This window comes from Tetrao urogallus, assembly GCF_951394365.1.
Source record: "Tetrao urogallus genome assembly, chromosome: Z".
NCBI classification, from domain to species: domain Eukaryota; kingdom Metazoa; phylum Chordata; class Aves; order Galliformes; family Phasianidae; genus Tetrao; species Tetrao urogallus.
This window is the reverse complement of record NC_136816.1, coordinates 71,758,211-71,784,040: the sequence shown is the minus strand read 5'-3', so window position 1 is coordinate 71,784,040 and position 25,830 is coordinate 71,758,211. Positions and strand designations below refer to the sequence as shown.

Below are 25,830 nucleotides of genomic sequence, written 5' to 3'. Positions count from 1 at the left end.
TGACAAATTTGTAAGGAAGCTTTCCTCAGGGCACAAGAACTCTCCATTCCCAAGTACATGCCAAAAGATCAGCATGACTGAAACAGGACCTGGTGGTCAAACAGTAGAAAAAAAAGAAAATGCACATGCAGTGGAAACAGAAGCAAGCAGCCTGGAATAAGATGCTACTAGGCTGTGTAGGGATAGCACCAGGAAGGCCAAGGCTCAACTAGAACTGGACTTAGCAAGGGGAGCAAGGAAGGATAAGAAAGGCTTCTACAGGGACACTGACCAGAAAAGGAAAATCCAAGAGAGCATATCCACTCTAGTGAGCAAGACAGGCAGGCTATAATAATGGAATAGTAATAATGGAAAAGGAGAAGACTGATGTATTCAACAACTTTTTTGCCTAAGTTTTCACTAGTAGCTGCTCTACACACATACCTCAGCAGATGGCTCAGAAGGTAGAAACTGGGGGAGCGATGTATCTCCCACTGTAAGTGAAAATCAGCTTTACAACCACCTGGGGTACCTGAATGTCCGTAAGTGAGGATGATGAGTTGCATCTCAGAATCTTGAGGGAATTTGCTGATGTAGTTGCTGAGCCATTCTTGATGATATTTGGAAAGTCATGGCAGTGAAGTGAAATCCCTGGTGACTGGAAAAAAAGGCAATATCACATCCATTTTTAAGAAAGGTAGAAAAGATGACCCAGGAAACTAACTACCTGTTAGCCTTACTTCTGAGGGAGGGAAGATCATGGAGCAGATCCTCCTGGAATCTACACTAAGGCATATGGAAGAGAGGGAAGTGACATGGGATAATCAGCATGGATTCACCAGAAACAAAACCTACCTGACCAAGCTAGTGGTCTTCTGTGGGGGCATAACTGGATCACTGAACAAGGGAAGAGACACTGATGTCATCTATCTGGACTTTAATACGACATTTGACACGATCTCTCATAACATCCTTCTCTCCATTTGATGGGTAGACTGTTCAATAGACAAGGAGCTAGTTGCAAGATTGTACCAGTGTGATGATCAAAGGCTTAGTGTCTGGATGGAAATCAGTAACAGCTGGTATCTCTCAAGGGTCAGCACTGGGACTGTCACTCTTTAACATCTTCATCAATTACATCAAAAGTGGGATCAAGTGAACTTCAGCAAGCTCGTGGACAACATGAAGGTGTGTGTATAGGTCTGCATGCCCAAGGGATGGGACGCGATCTGGAGAGATCTAGACAGACTTGAGCAGAGGCCTGGGTGAGCCTCATGAGGTTCAATAAATCCAAATAAATCCAAACCTGCTGGAAGAGATTGCTGAGGGAGATAGTGGAAGCCTTGCTCCTTGAGACATGTAAGATCAGGCTGGAACTGATTTTGAGTAACCTGACCAACCTATAGATGTCCTTGTTCATTGCACAGGAGTTGGATTAGATGATATTTAAAGGTTCCTTTAAATATAACACAATTTAATACAATCTAATTGAAATTGAGATTATTAAATCAAATAAAGTAGGAAAGAGAGTTCCGTGTCAAACCTGAAAAGCTTGATATAGCTAGGAAAGCACCCTCCAGCACCCACTGCAAGGCAGTAAGAGACTGCCTAACCAGGAGGGGCCAGATCCCATGACTTCTGCAACGTAAGGGACAGGTGCCCAGAATTGGAACACTTCAACTCCCAGTGCACTATATGATGACGTGAAATACCGAAAAAAAAAATATCATAAAACCGTGACAATCAGAAGAGTATCTGTGTAATTGGATGGATATACCACAGAAGAGGTTAAAATGATGCTTATAGCAAGGAGTTTCAGCCATTCTGTTTGTTAGGAGTCTGATTTTTTATTCTACCCCTAAGCTAGAATAATAAAAATGTAATCTGTGTTCCTCCTCTCCTCTTTCATTCTGCCTCGACTCTTCTGTTTCTCTCTACTTTCTCTATTTCCTTTTCTATGTGGTAATAAACATATAGTAAACAGCAATCCGCTTGCATTAGCAATACAGATAACTCAATGTCTCCTCAGTAAAAAATTAATAGAATCACAGAATGGCAAGGGTTAGAAGGGACCTCAAGGATCATGAATCTCCAACCCCCCTGCCACATGCACCAACCTCCATATTCAATACTAGACCAGGCTGCCCATGGCCCAATCCAATCTGGCCTTGAACACTTCTAGGGACAGGGCATCCACAACCTCTCTGGGCAGCCTGTTCCAGCACCTCACCACTCTCTCCATAAAGAATTTCCCCCGACATCCAACCTAAATCTCCCCTCCCTCAACTTAAAACCATTTCCCCTTGTCCTGCAGTTATCAAGCCTTTCAAAGAGTTGATTTCCCTCCTGTTTATAGGTTTTCTTTAGGTATTGAAAGGCTGCAATGAGGTCACCCCGAAGCCTTCTTTTTTCCAGGGTGAACAAGCCCAGCTCCCTCAGCCTGTCCTCATAGGGGAGGTGCTCCAGTTCCCTGATCATCTTCTTAGCTCTCCTCTGGACCCTCTCCAACATCTCCCTGTCTTTCTTGTACTGGGTGCTACAAACCTGGATGCAGTACTCTCAATGAGGCCTCACTAGAGCAGAGTAGAGGGGGACAATCACCTCCCTGTCCCTGCTGGCCACCCCTCTTTTGATGGAGCCCAGGGTACCGTTGCCTTCCAAGCCGCAAGGGCACAGTGTTGGCTCATGTTAAGTTTTTTAATCTATCAAGTCCCCCCGGTCCTTCTCCACAGGGCTGCTCTCAAGGACTGCTCCTTCCAGTCTGTATAGATGCCTGGGATTCCTCCAGCCCAAGTGCAAAACCTTGCACTTTGCTGTGTTGAATCTCATTAGGTTCACATGGGCCCACCTTTCCAGCCTGCTGAGGTCCCTCTGACTGTCATTCCTTCCTTCCACTGTGTCAACCGCACCACTCAGCTTGGTGTCATCAGCAAACTTGCTGAGGTTGCACTCGATTCTGTCATCGATGTCATTGATAAAGATGTCAAAGAGCACCAGTCCCAAGACAGAGCCCTGGGGGACACTGCTCGTTACCGGCCTCCACTTGGACACAGAGCCATTGATGACCACCCTCTGACTGCGGCCTTTCAACCAGTTTCTTATCCATCGAGTGGTCCACCCATCAAATCCACATCCCTTCAATTTGGAGATAAGGATGTGGTAGGGGACCGTGTCAAAGGCCTTGCTCAAGTCCAGGTAAATGACATTGGCCTTTCCTTTGTCCACCGATGCTGTCATTCCATTGTATACCAGGGAGGAAAAAAGAAGAAAAAGAAAAAAGTTAAAAAACAAACAAACAAACAAACAAAAACTGATTAATGGCAGAGAATCACTGTTCCTTAAGTTTCTAAGCAATCTCCAAGTTTCTAAAGTTTTTAAAGTCTCTGTGATGTCTTGGGGATGTATTCAAAAAATTATAATCAAAAAGCTGTATTCAACACAGTTAAGATTCTGCCAGCTGTTAGCTGCTGATCTCCTTCAAGGTGTTTGGTCTTATGAGAAAAATCAAAACTCAGAGGCAACAAACATAAAAGGGTTATCCAAAGGAACTTATCTGGCAAATAGGAAGATTTCCAACTGCACGAGATACGCAAACAAGTTACCACAGAAACTGTACAAGTGTATGCTTTTAGCCTGCAGCAAAAATGAGGTAATTTGAATTAGGTTAGCAGACAGTAAGAGAGCTTGTTATGTCTAATTAGCTAAATGCATTCTCATAGCTCTTCCTTCCCACTGGCCATTTAAAATTTTTCAGTTTCCTCCCTCAGATTACTCCCTTCTCACATTTACACCTTTTATACACAGTTCTTCAGACTCAGTGTTTTATTCTGCATTCTCCATGCTGGCATACCATGTCACATGATGGAGTAAAGTAGCTGCTCTTCATATAGCTGTCATTTCCATTTTAAGGCTCCTATGTCATGGGATTCTCACTATTTCTGTGACTAAGAAAAGGCACTTTGTTTATCCAGGAGCTGTGTTTCATTATATAAGAAGGAAGCTGAAAAGGAACACTCCAATAAAGCTTCAATGGATTTTCTTTCAGTTAATTCATATTCTGCAAAAGTGTAATACTTTGCCTGAATCAATATTTAGATGGGGAAGATCATTGTCTCTCGTTTGATAAAGATATTGTGCACCATCATAATGCATTAATGAGATGGTCTGACAAATCTTCTCAATAAACTTCAAAATTGTTAAGCTTTCAAAATTATTTTTAAGTTCCAGAAAAATGAATAGCAAAACATCATCCCCATTCCCCAGTATAATATCTCCCCTTATTGTTTAATATACCTTTTACTTTGAAAAGCAAGGCAAGTAGAGGTTGGAAAATAAAACATTTTCTATCAGTTGTTCCTAAGGCACTTTAATGACTCAAGCATTTGTAATGCCTGAGAAAATAAATACATATATTTTTGTTTGTATATTCACATGTATATTCATATATATACACATTTGTTTGTTTTATTCCATCATTGTCCAAATCTCTGTAAAAGCATTAAAAATTGTCTTTGCTTCTTTTCAGTAATACTCATTATATAGCAACCTGGACAGGCTCTGCAAATGACAGAAGATGACAATTGCATGGAGATGGAGAAATTTGATGTGTTTTTCCTATTGTAGCTGGGAACTTAGCATGATGTTCATTGTCTGCCTGAAATCATTTTCATATTATGATGACAAAGATGTTTCCATGGTTTACCAGTTTTTATGTAGATTTTCCAGTACTCATCTACTTAGTGCCTGAGATGTAATAAAAAGCTGAAATAAAACGACTAGTGAATTCTAAATGTCTAAAACAGAAATGACAATGGTCTACATCAGTATATACATAAATAATGTATGGGTTGGGTGCACTGGATTCATAGTTAACTTATGCTCACAGAGCAATAGAAATTGCTTTCAGTCTTGAAATAAGAACTGACACTACTAACTTTCTGGTTTAAAATTATTTTTAAAAAAATCTATAAAGTACAAAAAGCAACATTCACAGATTCTTTGACTGTATTTTTGTTAACCATCTGTTGCTAAGAGATAATTGAAAATTTTTGTTGTTGCTTAAAAGAATGTGGAATAATTTTCCTTTCTTGTGAATTGAAAAATGTAATTAATTCCCTGATTGTTTCCATGAAAACAAGCAAACAAATAAACAAAAAAGCCAAAAACAGAAAAACCTCACATAAAAATATCAGGAACAGATCTGCTCTTATGAAATAATGTAGAAACATCCCCATTTTGCATCTTATGACCACTATACCTTCAGCTAAGTATTGCAATCAGAGTACCTTTATAGATGATGGACAATTTAGAAAATTGTCAGATCTCTGAAAAATGGTTTTAGCAATTGACCTGAACTTGTTCATCTTGAAGACTGATGCTAAGGATTTAACGCTTCCAGATTCACTTCAAATTAGACCCAGAGCTATTGCTGACTGATGCAAGATCATATGGCTTTGAGTATCCAATTCAGTCAGATCCTGAGGCCAATTCTCTGAGAACATTTCCTGGTATAAGATGCCTTAACTCATTCATCAGTCTTGCTTTTGACAAGGTAAAGGCAAAAGATTGTAGTCTGTACTAGAGAACAACTTCATAGTCTAACCTGTAGACAGCACCCTAGTTCCATACTAATTTTTAATTGAAATGAGAGGCAGGTTTAATAATTCAGCATTAATCTGCGATATAATGTGGTAAAATTGGCAAAAGTTATGAAAAATATACCTCGGAGCCTCATGTGCTTTACTTACTTCATGATTAGACAGCCAAGACAGCCGTATGAAGAATGTTTCACTTTATTAAAAAAAAAAAAAAAAAAAAAAAAAAAAAAAAAAAGTTAAATTGCTTAATGGTATAAATCCTACTTCACAAGAATAATGTATATCCAACTTAAAAAAAAAAAAAAAAAAAAGTCACTCCCAAAAGGGAAATAAAACTGACAGAAATCAGTGGTGTTATAATCTCCCTCCCAAAATATGTGATAAAAATCTCAAGAAATAATGATAATTTCGCGTTAAGATTGGAACTGTTTTTTTTTTCTTCATGTGCAGAAGTCTGAGATAGATGAATTTAATGAAATAGCTAGTAATAGCATATAGATTTTGTGTAAGTGCATAGCAATGACCATAATAGGTCAAAAGAAATGTTAATCTAATCTAAAAGCAGTCAATAGCAATGGACATAAGAACAAGCATTCAATGGTGGTTCATCAGATTACTTTCCTACTCCTCAACAATTTGCATTTCATCTGGATGAAATAAAAATATGATTCTCCTGGTTTACGAAAGGAAATTAAGAGTGTACTTCACATTCCAGCTCAGTGATTAAGCAGACATAAATTGGATAATTTGGGACAGATTAATGTCTTCTACTCTGTCCAGAAATTTTATTTTTCTTGAGACTATGATAAAGTTTTCTGTGCAAGTGTACAAAATTAGTACTATGTTCTTACAGTCTCCACCCTCCATCTTCTGAAAGCAAACTCCAAATCATAACACAGAAACCATAGACTATCGTTTTCTGCACTACTAAAGCTGTATTTTTCTTCCTCTCAAAATGCAAAGATCAGGCTAAGAGTGAAAAAAAGAAAAAGTATATCTCAGGCTCTATAATGCAAGTGCTTTCAGACCAGTTGGGATCAGCTGAGGGCATCAATTATCTTAGTTATGCAGTACATGGTATTTCTGTGCCATGCAGTCCATCAGGGAAACTCAGACAGCAAAATGTTATCTTTTCCTAGCCACAGTCTGCCAACAAGGTCTGTTTTGGCCATTTGATCAATAATTCTGAAATGAGAAAACAGTAAAAAGTGTTACAGAATGGTTAATTAAAACATGGAAAACTGGAGATACGAGACCAAACTGTATGTGCCTCAACACCTTCACCACTACAATTAATGATACAGTAGCTTTTATCTCATCTAAGCTTGTAATCTAGAAAACCAGCAAAGCCAAGCCTGCAGAATTCATTGCCATGAAGTAGGAAATTATGTTCGTTCAACTAATCATTTCTGAAGAATTCTAAGTAGATTTAGGAGCAATAGCCTTGATATTAGTTCTCCTGTCATGCTTCTGCAGTGTGTTACTCATTTACTGTTCAGCTTGCTGAAAAAAGGTGTTTCCTCAAAGACTGAGGAAAAAACTTAGGTGTATGTGTTTGGTTGAGTGAAAAATGCTGGTTTATACCAGCTGAAACTAGTATGGATTTTGGTCTAATCTTGGTAAATCAAATTGGTAACTGCAGTGAATGATCCGGCACGAATGTTAAAACATAAATGTAAGGTTTAATTTTATGTTTTATTCTTGTATTTACAAAAGGAAAAGTTTCCAAGTCATATTTTTAAGCAGTAACTCACTTGAATTCAGTTAAAGATTCAGAAACAAAAAAGTGTTTGGATTGAGGGAAACGGAAATTGGAGTATTTAAAACCAAACATATATTTTTTTACTTTCTCATTTTTTTGTACATTTGTTCAAAATTGAAACATAGTCATATTAAATACCTGGTCACAAAGGAAAAAATAACTTGTTATAAAGTTCAGTCTTCAACATTTCTTTCAGTCTCAATTTATTTCCATTTGATCTTTCTGTTTTCCTCTCCATTCATGGGTGTACTTTTTGTGGCAAATATATAATAGAAAGCTTTTAATTGTAAATATCGGAAGAAAGAGAAGTGAAAAACATCTTGGAACAGTTTTTCTTCTTTTATTTACATAGTAATACTATGTAAACAAATAGCAACAGTGTCACTTGTGTAAAAAAGCAAAAAACAAAAAACAGAAAAATCTGAATTTTCTGCTCAGATTTTCAAACCCAACCCAGTGCTTAAAGATGTGAGTACTTGATCTTTGACTTGAAAATAGTATATCACACTAGAAAAGATCCTTAAAACAGACACTAGAATATCTCTCCCACCATGGATATTAATACACTTCTTGCCTGTGGAAAATCAAAAGCTGGATATAATAGATCTGCTTTTAGGTTAGTGGATTGGCCTGTAAACTTCTTAAAGTAGGAATTAAATGCTTTACAGTGAAAGCTTTTGTCTTTAGGAAAGGAAACAGGTAACATAGGAATGATCAGATCAGATATTTACAACCTTAATTGGACTCTGTCCCATCTATCAAAATGTAAAATTTGTCCCTGTCCAGATTACAGGGCAGGTCCCTGATGTTCATCTGTGGTGGGTGGTCAGGGACTATTTTTTTCCTGGTACCTTAGACACATTGATGAACTTGGTCTAGCAAAAATTGAATAGTTCTAGTCGTCACTCATCATTAAGAAGACATGTCACAGCTGTTTTGTTGGAGCGCCTTAGGCACAAGCTCAGTTTCAGAGCTGGGATCAATAAAATTATCATTCATGTCAGACAAATAGCTTTCTTTTTTTTTCTTTTTTTTTTTTTAATTAACTTTTTTTGTTTTCTGGAATGGCAATCACTTTATAGATCCATTAGATTATTTTTCAATTTTTTCTCCTGGCAAATATGTTAATGCAGACTCAGGTCTTAGGCAAGAATTTTATTTTTCCATCTCCTTTTTCCCATGGCATATCATAGGTTTATATCCACAACAAACATTCATTTTTCTTTTTCTAACATATTTATGGAATGGATAGTTATGGGAAGGGATTTGAACATTTGTATGGATTCTTCCAGATTGTCTTTCTGTCTCCAAAATGATATCTGGATGCTCATACAAAATCTGGCATTCAGTTTCTTGTTTTCTGGAACAGGGCTTCTTAGAAAACAGAACAACAACCAAAAAAAATTGAATATGATTAAGACACCTAAATATAAAAGGAAGGAATATTGATCTTTCCTAGATATTATTCAGAACGCTTGTGACTTCCTACTCCTCTCATTACCTGGTATGGTAAAAACAAAGTTGCTCAAGATGCTGCTTCCTTAACTATGGTTTCAAAAGGTTCTATTTTGTTTATAGTTCACATAAATTACTGTCTGTCAAAAATATTGCCCTTGCAGAGCTTAATCAACAGCCACTGAATTCCTTCTCCTTAGCCTCAGTGGGACTTGGATGAATAATGTGTCCAGAAATGTGTTCTGTCTGATTAATGACCAAGAACACACATCTCCAGAAAAGAGTCTTCTCAGAACCAAGGTTTTTGGTTTTAAAATGAAACTGTTTACCATTGCAAACTTAATGAGGTCTTCCAGAGTGAAAGTCTCAGTAATGAAAGGCTTGGAGAATCTTTGTAATCTTTTGTATTCTAAGTGTACATTTCTCCATGAGTGTTAGGACCTCCTAATCACAAAGAGAACACAGAAGACTATCTCAAGTAGATGATGGGGAGGAATAATTGCATGCACTGGTACAGGTTGGGGGATGACCTGCTGGAGAGGAGCTCTGAGGAGAGGGATCTTGGTGTCCTGGTGGACGACAGGTTGGCCATGAGCCAGCAGTGTGCCCTTGTGGCCAAGAGGGCCAATGGCATCCTGGGGTGCATTAAAAAGAGCGTGGCCAGCTGGTCGAGGGAGGTGATCCTCCCCCTCTACTCTGCCCTGGTAAGGTCTCATCTAGAGTACTGCGTCCAGTTCTGGGCTCCCCAGTACAAAAAAGACAGGGATCTCTTGGAAAGAGTCCAGCGGAGGGCCACAAAAATGGTGAGGGGCCTGGAGCATCTCTCCTACAAAGAAAGGCTGAGTGATTTGGGTCTGTTCAGTCTTGAGAAAAGAAGACTGAGAGGGGACCTGATCCAGGTCTATAAATATCTAAGGTGTGGGGGCCATAGTGGTGAGGCCAGTCTCTTTTCAGTGGTACGTGGAGACAGGACAAGGGGAAATGCACATAAGCTGCAGCACAGGAAGTTCTGCACAAATGTGCTCAAGAACTTCTTTATGGTGAGGTGACGGAGCACTGGAACAGGCTGCCCAGGGAGGTGGTGGAGTCTCCTTCTCTGGAGATGTTCAAGACCTGCCTGGGCGCCTACCTGTGCGACCTGGTGTAGGGAACCTGATTTGGCCAGGGGGGTTGGACTCGGTGATCTCTGGAGGTCCCTTCCAACCCCTACAATCCTGTGATTCTGTGATTCTGTGATGCTATTGTAGAGAATAGCTGCTCAAGTGGAAATGCATCGTTTACCTGCATGAAGACCACCAAAAATGATATTATTAATTCTGCTAATAATAAAATATTTGTCAAAGAGTCCGCTTTAAGATGCTCCTTTCCCTGCTTTGACCAGTGGAAGACCAGAGACAAAGCTACACAGAAAACTGTCTGATTCTGGGGTAGATTTTCCAGATAATGACAACTGAAGGGCAGAGGTGGATCATACGATTTATTTGCACTTTCTAAGATCCAGATATTATATTTTGTACATGGTGTCTAGTGATTGCTAGTGCCTCCCCACCCACTGTCCATCTCTAGCAGACTTGTGTTGTACAGAAGTGAACCTTAGTGGGGAACTGGCTGTCTTGTTGATGGCAGCTCATCCATCATGGCTTTCACAATCTGTCTGTGTTGCATTTAATCTCACCTGTAATTTTCCATGGAGGCTTGCAAAAGTCACAAACAGAATTTTAATGCTATAAAATGCTGCTTGTAGCCAGTAAATTCTTTCTATCTGGATGAAGCTGTGCCCCTTTCAAGTGGCCCTGAGATATCCAGAGATAAAAAACTCCCGAATTCTGCTTACAGTCTTGTGTGCACAGATCAAATTCTGCTATGACTGGTGCATCTTCTCTGTAAAATTACATGAATCTAACTGGATGCTTAGAACAGAGAAGCCATGAAAAGACTGTTTTCCCAGGGGTCCAAAGCATCCATGAGGCTCCACTGCCTATTTCATGAATTTGTCATTCTGGAGTACTTTTCACTTCAGTTACATGGTGAGCTTCATGCTCATCTTTTTTGAGTCATGATCCAACTTCCCCACACTCACACCTTTCAAATGAAGTTTGGATTTGGTAAGCTTGTTCTAACACTTAAATTTTAATCTTTCATTATCTTCACTGCAACATCCTTTCTTCTTTATTCCTCTCTTAGGTTTACTAGTAAAGGAATGAGTGAAAGTGGAATCAATATAACCAGAATTATTCTCTGGGAAACAACACCAGATTCAATCACAGAATGTTGCTCTGAAAATGAGATATAAAACTCCAGATATATGTTCAATAGCAAAAACTCGCTCTCTGACCTATCTGTGTCACACTGACAGATCATATCATCTCTTGATACAGACCCACAGAAGCTGCAATTTGTCAACAAGTCCCTGAGCTGTGCAGATCTGGCTGGATTTCAGCTATATAGTTTCTCTCGTGGCAATAAGGGAAAAAGGAAAATCCCTGGAATTATGTGGATGCCGCTGACCTCATCAAGGGCTTTATCCCTTGTTTCTCATTCCAGAGAAACCTACTCTCTAGACAGAGTTATGAACTGAAGGAATGTGTTCTTTTCCTCTGGACATCCTTCTGTATAGTTTCCTCAGCAAACAGATTAGTAAAATTACTATAGCTACATAGCGATATTTTTATGTGTGCTGTAAGCAGTAGTTGTTATTATGACAGCATTAGATTTCTGAGATGCTTATTTTCGGCCTCGGAGCTAAAAAACTTAGATTAAATGTCCTGATTTTTTTATTTTTATTTTATTTTATTTTATTTTATTTTATTTTTATTTTATTTTATTTTATTTTATTTTATTTTATTTTATTTTATTTTATTTTATTTTATTTTATTTTATTTTATTTTATTTTATTTTATTTTATTTTTGTGCCAGGTGTCCTTCCTGTGCTGAATTACTTCAGAACGATTCATCAAAGCACTTAATCAGCTCCTGAGGGCAAGATTAAGAAAAATGCCATGCTTTGAAATTAATTTTTTTCATTAATATCATTAATGTTGTCTCTATAGTTTGTCAAAATACTTTGGAGTTCAAAACAAAATGTCTGCTTGTTAATAGAAATTCTGACAAATTTGGTCAAGTTATGAACCTCCAACCACATGGCTCAGAAGAAGATTTTCTATGCAATTTTTTTCTCCTGAGTATCCTCCAGTTTTCACAGCTCTTAGTAGACACTCTTTCATTACAGATTGTAGCATGACTTCTCTGCAATTTTTCTTCCTTACTGGCTGAAGAAAATATATGTTTTGGTCCTAGAACAGACAGACAAGGGGTGAAAGAAAAAAAAAAAAAAAAGAGGAATAAAATAAAGAAAGACTAGAAAGTCATGGAGAAAGGGTAAAGGCTTTTTTTTTTTTTTTTTTTTTTTTTTTTTTTTTTTTTTTTTAAATATGTGTAGCATCTCACTTGCACTCTAATTATATTTACAACCTTACTTACTCTTAACATATTTCTGACTTGTTTTATTTTTTTATTTTCATTTTAGATAATGAATACATAAAGCATTCACTGAAACTACAACTATTCATAATGGTTTGCTCAGAATTACAGAATCTTAAAAAGAGAAATAGGAATAAAAATCTTCCTTCAGCTCAAGGAATAGCAAGAGAAAAAATGATTAAAAAGTCCGAAATAGACCAGAATATTCTTCTATCCAGACAATCAATTTCTCAATGGGGCCCAATAGACATATTGAATCACATATTTTGCTTACACAGCTGCCCAGAGAAAAACAAGGGCCATATTGCTACCCATCTCCTTTTGCTAAAGGTTGGCAATTATAGCAGTTGGAAAGCAATAACAATCTTTCATTGTGTCAGCGAGTATTACTCAGGTTGGCATACAACATCCCTGCTTACCCTTAAAATATTCTTAATTAAGATTAAATCTGTAATACAGAGGTATGATCCTACTGATACTACAGATTTTGTGACTCAACGGAAAGGTAATAAGCAAAAATTTTGTGACCATTTTATATAAATATGTGCTAGGTGCAGATTTACTTTCAGACTGAAATGAACCGATGTTGCTTTTCATCCAGAATCTTATTTCTAACCATCTGCTTAACAGCCACATGCAAAAAATACAATAAGGTAGTGTCATAAGCCAATCATAAAAGAGCATTCTCCTCATGGCAGGTATAAGGGAATTTGTTTATATCTTGAAACATAACAGTTCATTTCCATAATAAGTAAAAATAGCATTTTGGGTATGTGAAATTAGAAAAAAAGAAATAAAGCTGGTTCAGTCCTGGTAGAGAGTAGCAATTTATACTTTTCATAACCAGGGATGTAGTCTTTCACAAAACTGTCTAACTTGTCATTTTTATCCAGAGAGTTGGAAAGTTACTACAAAGAATCATATCTGAACACAAATAAAAACAGTGTCTGGATTTTCTCATCTAGAAATTTAATACACTCTGTACTTTTCATCCATACAGTTCAATGTTCAAACTCTGAAAATAAAGACTATTATACTGGTTTTTAAGCTAGTGTAAAATTCAGCTAGCTAATAGATTTTATTCTTTGTTCTGCTGCAGACTTGTTGCATTTTACTATATAAGTCCCTAAAAGAGAAAAAATATTGTTAGTGGTAGGCAATAATTACTCCTTGTGATAAAAATCTAAACACTACCTAAACCACAAAGAACACTTCTATTAGGGAATTAGCAGGCAGATGATCCAAGAATTAGCCAATAATGAAATTTCAGAAGTTAAATCTCTGAAAATTTGGGCAAATTAAAAAGAGCTGTCTTGGTTCCTTCTAAATTCACAGTGACTCTGCTCTTGCAGCTCCGCAAAAAAAAAAACCAAAGACACATTTCCTTGATCTACTCTGAGTAGAGTGAGTATATGAAGCCATTTAGGAAAGACAATCTAAAACCAAAATGGATTTTAGATCTTTGTACATCTCAGCATGAGCTGAATTACAAGATTACAGACCTATCAGGACTGAAATTTTTAAAATCATGCTCTGAAATGTATGTGACTGACAAAAAAAAAAAAAAAAAAAAGTATGAAAGAAGATGTGTTTTCAGCTTCAAGTCAAATTTCCTCCAGGATTGGATGAGTGCTGATAAGGGATTTTCTTGGATCACAGTTCCACTAAAGTCTTTATGGACATCAAGTCTAGCCTACAGAACAAATGAACCAGGCTTACCAAATCTCACAGGATTCTGCACAATATAAGGAAATATATGGGAAAAAAGGGTGCATACGAAATAATATGAATATTGTCAGTATGCTCTGTTCAGGCTTTCCATAGATTCAGTCTGATCATTTCACACATTCATCTCACCTATGTGATACAGTTAGAATATATTCCCATTAAAATGCATGTTAGTGATGTGCCACATTTGAGTTGTACCCAAAAATTTGGACAAGACACAGAGTTATGAGCGCATGTTCATTCACAGTCTCTAAATTAGATGATATTTAAGGACCTGTTTTACTTTTTTTTTTTTTTTTTTTTTTTTTTTTTTTTTTTTTTTTTTTTTTCCCCACATAGGTTTCAACTGAAGAAGGAATGAGCTTAGCCAGAGAATATTCTTGCTCCTTTTTTGAGACTTCAGCAGCTCTTCGCTTCTATATTGATGATGTGTTTCATGGACTAGTAAGGGAAATTCGAAGGAAAGAGTCCTCACTGACCATGGCAGAGAAGAAGATGAAGAGGAGGGATAGTCTGTGGCGCAAGCTGAAAGGTTCACTGAGGAAAAAACAGGAAAGTACAACTTGATGGAAATTCCTCACGAGCCTCCCCTCAGGAGCTGTCCACAGCAACCTACAACTCAAAAAAGGCAACATTAACACACCATCTTCCAGAGCAGATCCTGGAGTTCCATCCCTTCAGCACTCATGCAGAAGTAGTAGCTTCTTGAAGCCCAACTTGTGTCACCCTGTGGCTCCTCTGTATTATAGATCAAGTCAGTTAGCATAGCCTCTCAATCCTTCTCTCCAAATGTGAGTGGAGAAAATAATATTCTTTATCTCTGTGGCCCCTTAATGGTCTTCTTTCTCTGTGGTCCCTGGCTAGAACTTAAACCAGCAGCCTCTGCAGATCCAGCTACCACCAGTTCTAGAACAAGGGATATCTGTGTCTATCACCTCTTCTCTTTGTGTGCATGAATCATTTAATCACCCCAGGAATTAATAACACCTATTTCAGTGGACATTTTGAATGTTAACGAGTTTAGGATTTGACCTTCAGTTTTTCATTCACTTATGGTTTTAGGATTAGATCGTGCTCAGCCCATGTGTGCATATGAGCTGGGTCTAGAATTCTGGTGGCTCTCAATTTTACCCTGTTAGAGCCCCATCATGACTGTTCTTTCCATTTAGCAGGAAGTGTTGGCATGCACAGCATAACTCCCACATCAGACAACCTGAAGGCTGCAAGACTACAGCTCCGCCTCCTCTACTTATTACTAATCACAGCTGGCAACTACGGGTACTGTTCCTGCAGACATGTAGTAAATTGATCACACTCCTACAAAGTACAAAGGAGTGCAAATAAATAAATAAATAAATAAATAATTGAACAAACAAACCAGTCAGATACTTCCCAGAGCCTCCCCTAGAGCAGCGCAGATCTGTTCCACTGTAACATCTGCAATATAGGATTCAGTCCTCAACTTGCTATTCCTTGACTATCCAAGTGAGTCATTTGATTGATCAGATGGGAGAGCTTTTTAAATATACATTTTTAAATCTGGCATGAAATAGAATTTAATCTCATTGATTTTTTTTTTCCTTGACTTCTTTACATATTGAATTTATTTATAAATTTTACAATGAAATCATGCATACATTTTGTTGAAGAATAAAGTTCCTGAATTCCATTAAGCTTTGTTAGTATTCAGTGTCATTTGTGCCTGTTCTCTGATAATTGATATCATTAGAAAAATATGAGTATGCCTTAGTAATTTGTATTTTTTTTTCATTTTTCTTCTTAGACTCTTTTTCATCGTTTGAACAAATTAATAATATTTTGGAAGAATAATATATATATATTTTGGAACTGGGGGTAGCTTATTTGTCTTGCTGTGTTAAGTATGAAAAAGTTGTGATTTTATTAAAAATTTCAGTTCATTGAAATCTGGTATTTTGTTCTCTACTTTCCATTCCAGTCAAGAAAATCCAGTGATTTATTTTATCTCGTCAGAAATTTTCACTCAAAAGCATCACTTCAGTGTGTACAGTCAGATTATATGTGGCTATATTTCTACCTCTGACAAATCTTTTTAGAGGAATACAAACACACTCATTCAAGGTGAATTTTCCTTTTCCTAACTTCAAAAGCACAAACCTGCATTTACATTACTGTAATTACTGTTATTATTTTATGTGTACCACTACAAAGATCTTAGAGAAGCTTCCTAGAGCAGAGGTGTTTCTGAGCTAAGTATTGGTAAAGAGACAACAGGAGGCTGCAGTGAACAGAAGGTGGCTATGAGACTATAAGTAACAGGAGAAAACATCTGCAACTCTTCCAATACTGAACACTGCAAAGGGAGAAATGAAGCAGTTATTCAACATGTAAGAGACCATATAAATTACTGTCCTGAGAAACCGTGAGGGGTGCTCACTAGCATTTCTCAGGCAGATGCCTAAGCTTTGAATCATCTGAAAAACATTTAGCATTGGTTATTGTTTCAACTGCACTAATGAGAGATGTACTATATCAGTGCTGGCTATGCTTTGTATTTTTAGGCACAGACTGCCTCTGGTCAGTTCAGAATACAAAGGATTTGAATAAAGAAGGCATGGATACAGTTTAAGACTAAGCTTTAAAAGAATTTATAAATTAAACATACTTTCTTTCTATCATTAAGCTCATGTGACATGACAAAAATATCTTTCCATACTAGTATACTGTCAGCCTTCACATCAAGGTTACCACATGCAAACTGCTGGTGGAAATGCTGCCTGGACTATGATAGGTTCTGCCCTATGCACTGCAACTGGTTAGGAAAGTACTAGTTGTTGTTTTCTGAAACCATGCCAAGTATCATTCTGAGATTTTAACACTATAGTTTGTGTACCCTTGACATTTTCAAATTACAAGCAGTAATATAACTTTCACTGCCATACTTTTGGACGTACCAAGCCCATGAAATGTCCAGGTTCTCAGTATCGCCATAGCTAACCCATACATGGCAGATTATCAAAGATATTTTGTACTAAGTTAGTCGCTCCAAAAAGAATGAGACCCTCTGAAAATCTTCTGCTACATCTTCCATGAGCAATTTCAGTCATCAGAATGTGTACTGGGCGGAGAGTTCTGAATTAATCTCACTCCTTTTTAGTCATATAAAACTTGAGTATGGCATTTAGTCATTAAGTGACAGAGAGCTTCCTCTGCTGATTTTTCCTGTCTAGCTTGGATGGTTACCATGATATGAATCACTGACTAAAATGGCTGCCTCTTTACAGCACCTATATGTTGTTCCACAAAGCCCAGCTTGCATCCAAGCCTAGCTCTCTGGTAGCTAGAAAAAGTTATGATACATGCCATCGTTAACAATGTGTCCACACTTGACCTATGGTAAAGAATGGTGCTGTAAATGCTTAGTGTTGAATGTTGTCTCTGAAATGCCTATCTTTTATTTTTTAAATAGGAATACTTAACCTCAGTTAATTGAGCAAAGCTGGTGGAGGTTATATTCGATGAAGCTAACGTAAGTCATAACTACACAACATGGTGGATACAGCTGCCTTACCTAATTAATTATTATCATTCCATCACAGAAGATAGAATTTAGGTAGCAGGTGTAGATGACAGAGTTAAAAAACAGTTGTTCTGCATCTAAATACTTTCATAGCTCTGACTGGTCTCTCATCTAAACATGTCTGGAAAATCTGAAGGAGGAAAATATTTTATTTTACTATATTACCTACAGCCCCATGAAGGTAGCAGTTACAATTTACTCCACTCAGACTGTGCTGTAGCTGGACAATAATTCAGCTTGCTTCGTTTATAATTAAAGACAGATAATAAATTTTAAAAATAAATAAATAAAAGTTTGAAAATGTATCCATAACATCTCTTGGAAATATGTAATATATGATAGTTAATTAGCATTTTTTTTTCACTTTTGGCATAACACAGGTTGTATCTCATTGTGGAATAATTACTTCTGAAGAAGGCTGTAAGTCAAGATGGACTGCTTCAGTGCTTTAAGTTTGTTTATTTCATATATTCTATGTAAAGGTCTTAGGACTTAAATAGAGTTACCTCCCGTATTTCCTCACATCATCAACTCATTATATTAAAAGCAAAATGTCTTTACAAATTACTTAAGATAACTTTTTACACTGAAAAGACAAAATTTTAAGTCTTAATTATAAGAACATGAAACTAGAACAAAAAGCAATTATCTTCCTCTGTCCACTAAGTAACTTGTATTTCTACACTTTTCCATTCTGATTCCTTCTTTGACATTTGATTCCTCCCTGTATCATGACAAATGACAGGAAAACAAGTGAGCGATGGCCCTCAGCAGAGTTTAGTGTCTCACAGTGATGATTTACATTCTAGAACTATGTCAATTTCTCCCTGATTGAACGTAATGTTCTCTGTGGGCCAGACAGTGACATTTGTGATAAGGAAAATAGCTGCGTGTGGGCCTTGGCTCTGTAGAGATAGCAAAGATACCTATTGCAGCCATCTCAGAAGGTAACACTGAGCAGAGGACATTAGATGTTAAACTGAAAACAAGCAGTTAATTTCATATTAAACTAAGTTTAATTATCTGTAGGAGCATACAAGAATTTGCTTGAATTTTTACGAGTAATGGAAAGACAGATGTCTAGAGTAGACACTTATGCTAACATAATTCTTACAATATAATACCTACAGTGGCAGACATCTTTAAACACACCCGTCCGGATATCTTATATACATAGGTGAGTATCATACACATTGCTTTTTGTTTACACCTCTGAAAAATCCCTAAAAATAAGTAAATAGAAAAGCAAAATTACAGAATATGACTTTTATACAGAATTAAAATCTCTATTCTCTAAAAATGGCATTTGGACAGAGTAGTGTCTTAGACCACTTCTGATACCTTTTTTAGCATTATTTCTAGTCTGATCTTCAAGTCTGTGCTCCTCCTTATGATGTCTGACTGGCAATATGATTTGTAATGGGGATGGCATTGTCTTATAGATGCTGTGAAAGTCACCCTAAGTGGCATTGTCCTGCACCTCTAGACTGATTTATTGCTCCCTGATGCTCCTGTTTCTAAGCCTCCTCAATTTGAGCTCTCCAATTTTGTTACAACGCGCTGAATTATGAGGTTATTTTATGATTAGGACAAATGTCCACTGAAGAGCACCAAACTCATTTCATGATCTGAACTTTTCCCCCAAGAGGTAATAAAGACAAGAACATCCAAAGCCATTGCATCACCTACTGTATATCTTCTGTCAATAGATAATTAATGTGACAATGAGATTTTCCATTCTTGTACTTTGTCATGCATCATATTTTTTACAAAGCTTTTATCTTTACTACTGCTTTAGCAACTATAAGACCAAGACCAAAAGGAACATTATTTTAAATGGTTGCAGTTTGAACAGAATTCCAAGAACAATATTTGGAGGTAGATATACATATATTGCTCTCACTTTTCCTCTCTCCTTTTTTTTGTGTGTGTGTGTGTTTGTGTGTGCAAGTAAAAGAAAGCAGTATCATTTTACCCTTATGTTTTATGTATAATTAACAGAAGAGGAAGACAGTCAATTTCACATTTATGAAATTTGGTGGGGAAAAAAAAAAAAAATTAGTATTTCCCTGCTTTTGCTGCATTCCACAAGCAAGATAAATTACAATTCTTTGTTCTGGAAGGAATAAACTGAAAGAGGTAGTAGATTAAAGATACATATATATTTTTAAATGATGTTTTTGTCTTTATTCAGTCCCCTCTAGTATCCTGCCCTGTCAAAGACTTCTGGGCAGTTTCTTCCATTTGTTTCTCAGCAACAGAAAATCTTGAAGGCTGACCTCTCTATTTTCAGCTCCATTCAGATAAATTCACTGTTTTTCACATTGATTTCAGTTGCTGTGTTGGATTACTCAAAGCAGTGTAAAAGATGGTTGGTGGTGCTTCTAACATACTGAAGATACTGCATCTTTTCCCCTCATATAAACTTCCTATATTTTCAGTATTCATACTAACATTTTTCAAGAAAAACTTTTTCTAAGCCACATAGTTTACTGAGAAAGAAGTTGAGTTTCTGCATACTAACTTTGCCTCCATTGCTAGACACTGCTGAATAATCACAAGTGCCTCTTTATATAGGACACTGAATGAATTAACTTGAACACTCAAGGTACTCAATCATCCTAAGTGGGCAGCACTTCTGAAGACAATAGAAAAAAAAAATTACAATTGATTCACATCAAACTCTTGCAGAGAATTACACATTCACTCATGATGATGAATATATTTCAATAACACAGAAGAAGATGAGGTTTATGTCCCTGAAAACTTTTAAAAGCCATAACAGAGAGTACAAAACAATTCACAGAAGATGAAATAAGCAGAGTAATAATGATGGGAAAAACAGACAGGAGATAGGGGAAAACTCAGTATGAGTACACATATGAAAATCTAGACAACTGGGAAGGTCTCTCAACATTCTCCACTTCAGATGAGACTTGAAGCCTTCTAGGAAGGGAACAGCAGTAGATATGATGACAAAAAGATAGAGCAAGAGCTGAAGATGTCTGATTCAAGTGCACATATGATAAGTATATTAAGAGGAGATGGCTTGTATTAAGAATAATAGAAACTGATGTTGCAGCTTTAGCTTTGTTGGCCTAGCAAGTGAAAGGGAGAGGTTAAAGAAATTACTGTTGTACAAATACAAGACAGTTGGGAAACACTGTTTAATAAAACAAAATACAATTTAAAAACAAAACAAAACAAAACAAAACAAAAAAAAGGTACACAACAAGGGAAATAAATCAGAAAGAAGCAATACTCCACAAAGTCTATGGGAAGTTTGGATTTTCTTCAGTGGAATATGCCTAAGCTTTCTAATGGAAAGCTTACTACAGGCACCATAAGTTGCTCCTTCTTTCAATACTTGAGACAACAAATCTCTCTGGTTTCTGCTGGCCCCCTGTACTATGCATGCTTAAGAGACTGGAAACAGCTGGTTTCATCTGATCATTTGGGGAAAAATAGACTATCTGTGTTTTGGAAGGATAGTGGCAAAAAAGCCTCGTTTATATTCCTTATAACTAACATAAATGATGAAATGAGAGTTCCCTGCTGAAGATTTAAAATGGTGCTTCAAATATGTGGTTTCATCTGGGAGAGCAGATAGCAGTTTGCAACCAGTGCATGCACTGCTGTCTTCTTCCCTCCCACTGTTCTCAGACCAGATGTTAATGAAAAATGTAGGAACCTGTATCTGCTCTCCTGTTTAGCTAATAAGGTGCTCACCAAATATTCCTAAGTCTTTATCTAGCAAAACTGGATGAGATCCAAGTTATCAGAGAATACAGCAGGGATATCTTTAAGAAGGTAGAAGTTCAAAGGAATACTTTGAAGAATTCTTTGACCTGTGTGGAGTTGATTATCATGATGTGGATGAAAGAAGAGAAGAAAAATAGATGAAACCACAAAGCCTGGGAGAATATGCTATACCTGTCAACAATAAACTTTAGAAAGACTTAAGTTATAGAAGCTGTAAAATATTGCTGTGATAAAACTTCTGAACTGGGATGGACCTCCAGGGAGTGCTGAGAAATTTGAGAACAGTCAGTACCATATCAGCTCTTTCACCTGGCAAAGACTTTTCAATCCACTTGCCACAGTGATGAAAATCATTATCAAGAATCACAGTAATTCAGAGATATAGGAGAGGAAAAGACATACAAAATGGCCCTCACTTAATGGATAGGAGATCCAACTTGTTTGCAGACTGACCACCTTGTGGCAGATTTTGTGAGTCAAGAACAGATCTGAAGACCACTGTTAAATATCCTCAGTTTAAAATGGAATTATATTAATGTCAGTAATTACTTAGGATCACTGAATCATGATGGTTGGAATCGACTTCTAGAGGACATCTAGTCCAACCCCGGCTAAAGTAGGTTCCCTAGAGTAGGTTGCATAGGAAAGTACATATCTTGAGAATCTCCATAGAAAGAGACTCCACAGCTATTCTGGGCAGTAGAGAAGTTACCCTCACCATAAAGAAGTTTTCCCTCGTGTTTGTGTGGAACATCCTGTGTTGAAGTTTGTTTGTTGAAGCAAACTTACAGGGCAACACCTTCCAGATCCCTTAGGTAAACTGAAACTCCAGGTCCCCTTTTGTTGCTATATTGTTCACCAGCTGAACTGTGTTACTGCTGAAGACAAAAGTCTCAGGTTCTGCCTTACAAATTTGTTGTTGGGTACATGGTCACGTAGGGGATAGAGGTCAGCTATAGCATACAGGAAGAATTGCCCATTTCCATCTATCAATCGCAGGAGGCAGGTTGCTAAATTGATGCTTTGGGCTGTGGCTGGTTCTTTCTCGCTAGGGTAGCTGTGAGGAAGAACAAGAACACCATTACCTCTGGAAAGGCATCTAAAGACCTATGTGTTTCCACAACTGTCTAATAGATGTGTTCATCAAACATCAAGGGAATGATAGCTCTTCTTGACAGCATTTTTCCTGCATTAAAAATGTCAAAATCCTGAAGTTATATAAAAAGGGTTCTTTTTTTTTTTTTTTTTTTTTTCCCTTTCCTTTTTGGAAGTATAATTGTTTTTATATGCTGTCTCACTCCAATTTCTAGGAGGGAGAGGAGGTTCTTTTAATATCTGTATACCCTGCGTGAGATTAAGAAACAACGGTTCAAATGTTGGTCCAACCAGTTTATTACAAATCTTAATCAGGGGAAATGGGGAAGGGGAGGACAGACACTATTATGAATTAGGGTAATGGGGGAAGGGAAGGAGGGCGATAGAAAAGATAGAAAAGAAGAAGCAAGGAGTCTTTATAGGCAGCAAGAGGGAGATAGTCACCACCATGGATCCAGCGAGGTTCATAGTTCCGTCTTTGATCCTCAGTAGTGGTGGGTTGTCGGGCATTGTTGGTCTATTGACGACAAAGGACGACGACCATGATGATGTTGGACCTTTTTCAATGATTCAAAGTGGTTGAGTCAGCTGTCTTTGGAGTGACAGCTCAAATCCAAAGTGGTCAAGTCAGCTCTCCTTTGAGTGACAGCTCAAACCCAAGGTGGTTGAGTCAGTTCTCCTTGTGGTGGCAGCTTCTGGCTCTGGGATCTCAGCAGGAACCTCCTTTGTTCTTATCTTTCTGGCCTTGCCAGCAGATAAGAAGAAGCAGGGAGGCACCAACTTGTATCTTGCAGAGGCAAGATACAATGGTATCGTTCCCCCAGCCTCCCATACCAAGCTGGAGCGGTTTGACCACAGGCCAGATCTTCCGCCAGTGAACACTCCTGAGCACTCTCTTCCGCTCTTCTACAGAGCAAGCAGCTCTGGGGGAAGGGGCTTTCAAATGTTCCCAAAGCGATATTGTTTGTCACACAGTTAGCACCCATCAGTTGCCTCCTTGACAAGTCACTCAGAGTCTTATCACAAGAAAAACCTCAGGAAGCAAGCTTTGAGCCAAAAAAAAACAAAGAAGGATTCTCACATATGCTCTCTCTGTACATATTAAATAATATTAGAGACACTCATGTAGACATGCAAACAGAGTGTTTTCAATCCCAGAATTTCACCCGTCTCCACCTGTCTTACAGCCACTACCTGACCTAAAATAAGGAAGGAGGAAAGGGATAAAAGAAAAAAAGAGAGTGAAAGAGATCCTGTTACTTACATAATTACTGCTAATAATCGCAGCACATATTTTCTGTCTGCCTCACTTAGTATCTCTCAGTTATTATTTTCCAAAGTATACAAGCTACTGCACACTTACTTACAATATAAAGTCAGAAAAAGTAGCTCAAATTAAATGCATAATTTTTATATGCCTGTTTTTACATAAAAGATGTATTAAATGTATGTCTGTGTCAACTTCATCTTGTGATAATTTACGGTAACTATGAACAGAATATTGGCACTTTCCAATCTACATAATAAAAGTGTCCCAAGAGGGGTTTTCTTGGAAGACTTGGGGTATATCCATTAATCTATATAAATGGAGGTTCAATATTCAACTAATTTCCAGCCCGTGAGACACAGCATCCAAGGGTATGGGTAAAGGCCTTTAAATTCAGGTCACCTATATTTAGGCAAGATAAAGCATTGTGTCATGTCTTACTAAGAACTATTTGGGCTTAATAGATCATTTCTTTCTCCACATTCCACATATCTACAGGGACTTGCAGCATTGCTGACCATTAAATAATAAGAATGCAAAAAAAAAAAAAAGTGGATTTTAAAGGAGAATATTATTTATATAAGTAAAATAAATAATTTTCATATAAATAAAATGCTATGTGCTTTATAAAATTATATGTAGAAAAGAATAGGAATTCATGTTGTTTATTTGTTTTTTTTGTTTTCTGGCATGGGCAAAGAATATGATTAGCTCTCTGACAGGTATTCTCTAGAGCTGTATCAAGTCAGCTACAAATTAACAAGAAATTCAAGTATTCCTTTTCTTAGAGAACTAACATCCATCCCAAGCAATTTTGATACAGGTTCTCTATGTTATTCTCCCTCAGTTTGCATCCCACCCAGTAGAAAATGTCATGAACACATGCACAAATTATATATCATAATACAGCAACAACTTTTTATTTTTTATTATTTAATTCTAAAATTCTTTGACAAAACAAGAACTAAACTAGAATATACCAATTTAATCAACTCTTGATAATTTAAAAACAATTTCAGTTATGGAAATCTTTGTAGAAAACAGATTTTAAAATCATTATTAAGAGAAGTAAATCAGTTTCCTGGGTGTCACCCTTGGCTATGTCATCTTCAATGAGTCTTTTGTTCAACTTAAACATAGCCCCAAAGTGCATCATTTCAGCCATAAAAAGTATATGGATTTGAGACTATAAATACTCTCTGCAAATCATGTATAAATATTATACACGTCTAGCTACTTATGTATTAAGTTAAAAAAGGAACCAGAAACCTGTAAATTCTTGGCAGAAGATTTGTTTGTTTGTTTGTTTTGTTAAAAGCATGCTTTTCATGTTTTACAGGTGATCTGGTTCAAGAATTCTCATTCCTTCAAAGGGTACTTTTTTGGAAATAATAAAAAAATATATACAAGTTTTTAATATATATATGTCTTTTCCTTTCCTTATATTATTTCTTTTAACATGATTGGCGGTTAATTGGAAATAGAAATGGGTTCAGTCCTCATCTTTATAAGGACTTTGTCTGGGCAGTCTTTTTTCTTTTATGGCAGTGACATTCCCCATGTTCCTACATAATACAGTGGGCTTAAGGCAATAGCACTGCCTTTTGTTTTGTGCCAGAACTAATCCTCAATGACCCTGTTCATGAACTAGTCCATGTTAGCTAAACCTGTGGAGCAGAAATGACAAGTAGCAAAACAACAGCAGTGAAATGACAAATTTTCTGCCAGCTTTATACTCAAAATCCAGCAGCACACAGAGGAGGACAGGGCTGCAGAATTTTTAAATTGATTGCCTTCAACTGCCTTACAAATGCAGCCTCAGGCCCCAACTGATTCTGTGCTTGTCAAAATTGTGTAAACAATACAGAAAATGAAGTAATCACAAGTTATTTATTTATTTATTTATTTATTTACAAACCATTATCTCTCTTTAGTTATTTTCAATTTGGCTTAAAATCATAGAATCATAGAATCATAGAATCACCAAGGTTGGAAAAGACCCACAGGATCACCCCGTCCAACCATCCACTGATCACCAATAGCTCTTACTAAACAATATCCCTCAACACAAAGTCCAAATGTTCCTTGAACATCTCCAAGGTCGGTGACTCCACCACCTCCCTGGGCAGCCCATTCCACTGCCTGA

General features: G+C 37.1%; 1 protein-coding gene across 1 annotated transcript in view; it reads left to right on the top strand.

The window, feature by feature from the left end:
* The window catches only part of RIT2 (Ras like without CAAX 2), a gene marked incomplete at both ends in the record, with an annotated part of 185,676 nt that extends 171,108 nt beyond the window's left edge, over positions 1-14,568 (top strand). Inside the window, one exon of the mRNA XM_079548697.1 lies at positions 14,341-14,568. Coding sequence (XP_079404823.1) covers positions 14,341-14,568 — 228 coding nt within the window. The remainder of the gene's footprint in view (positions 1-14,340) is intronic.
* Between the last annotated feature and the right edge of the window lie 11,262 nt (positions 14,569-25,830).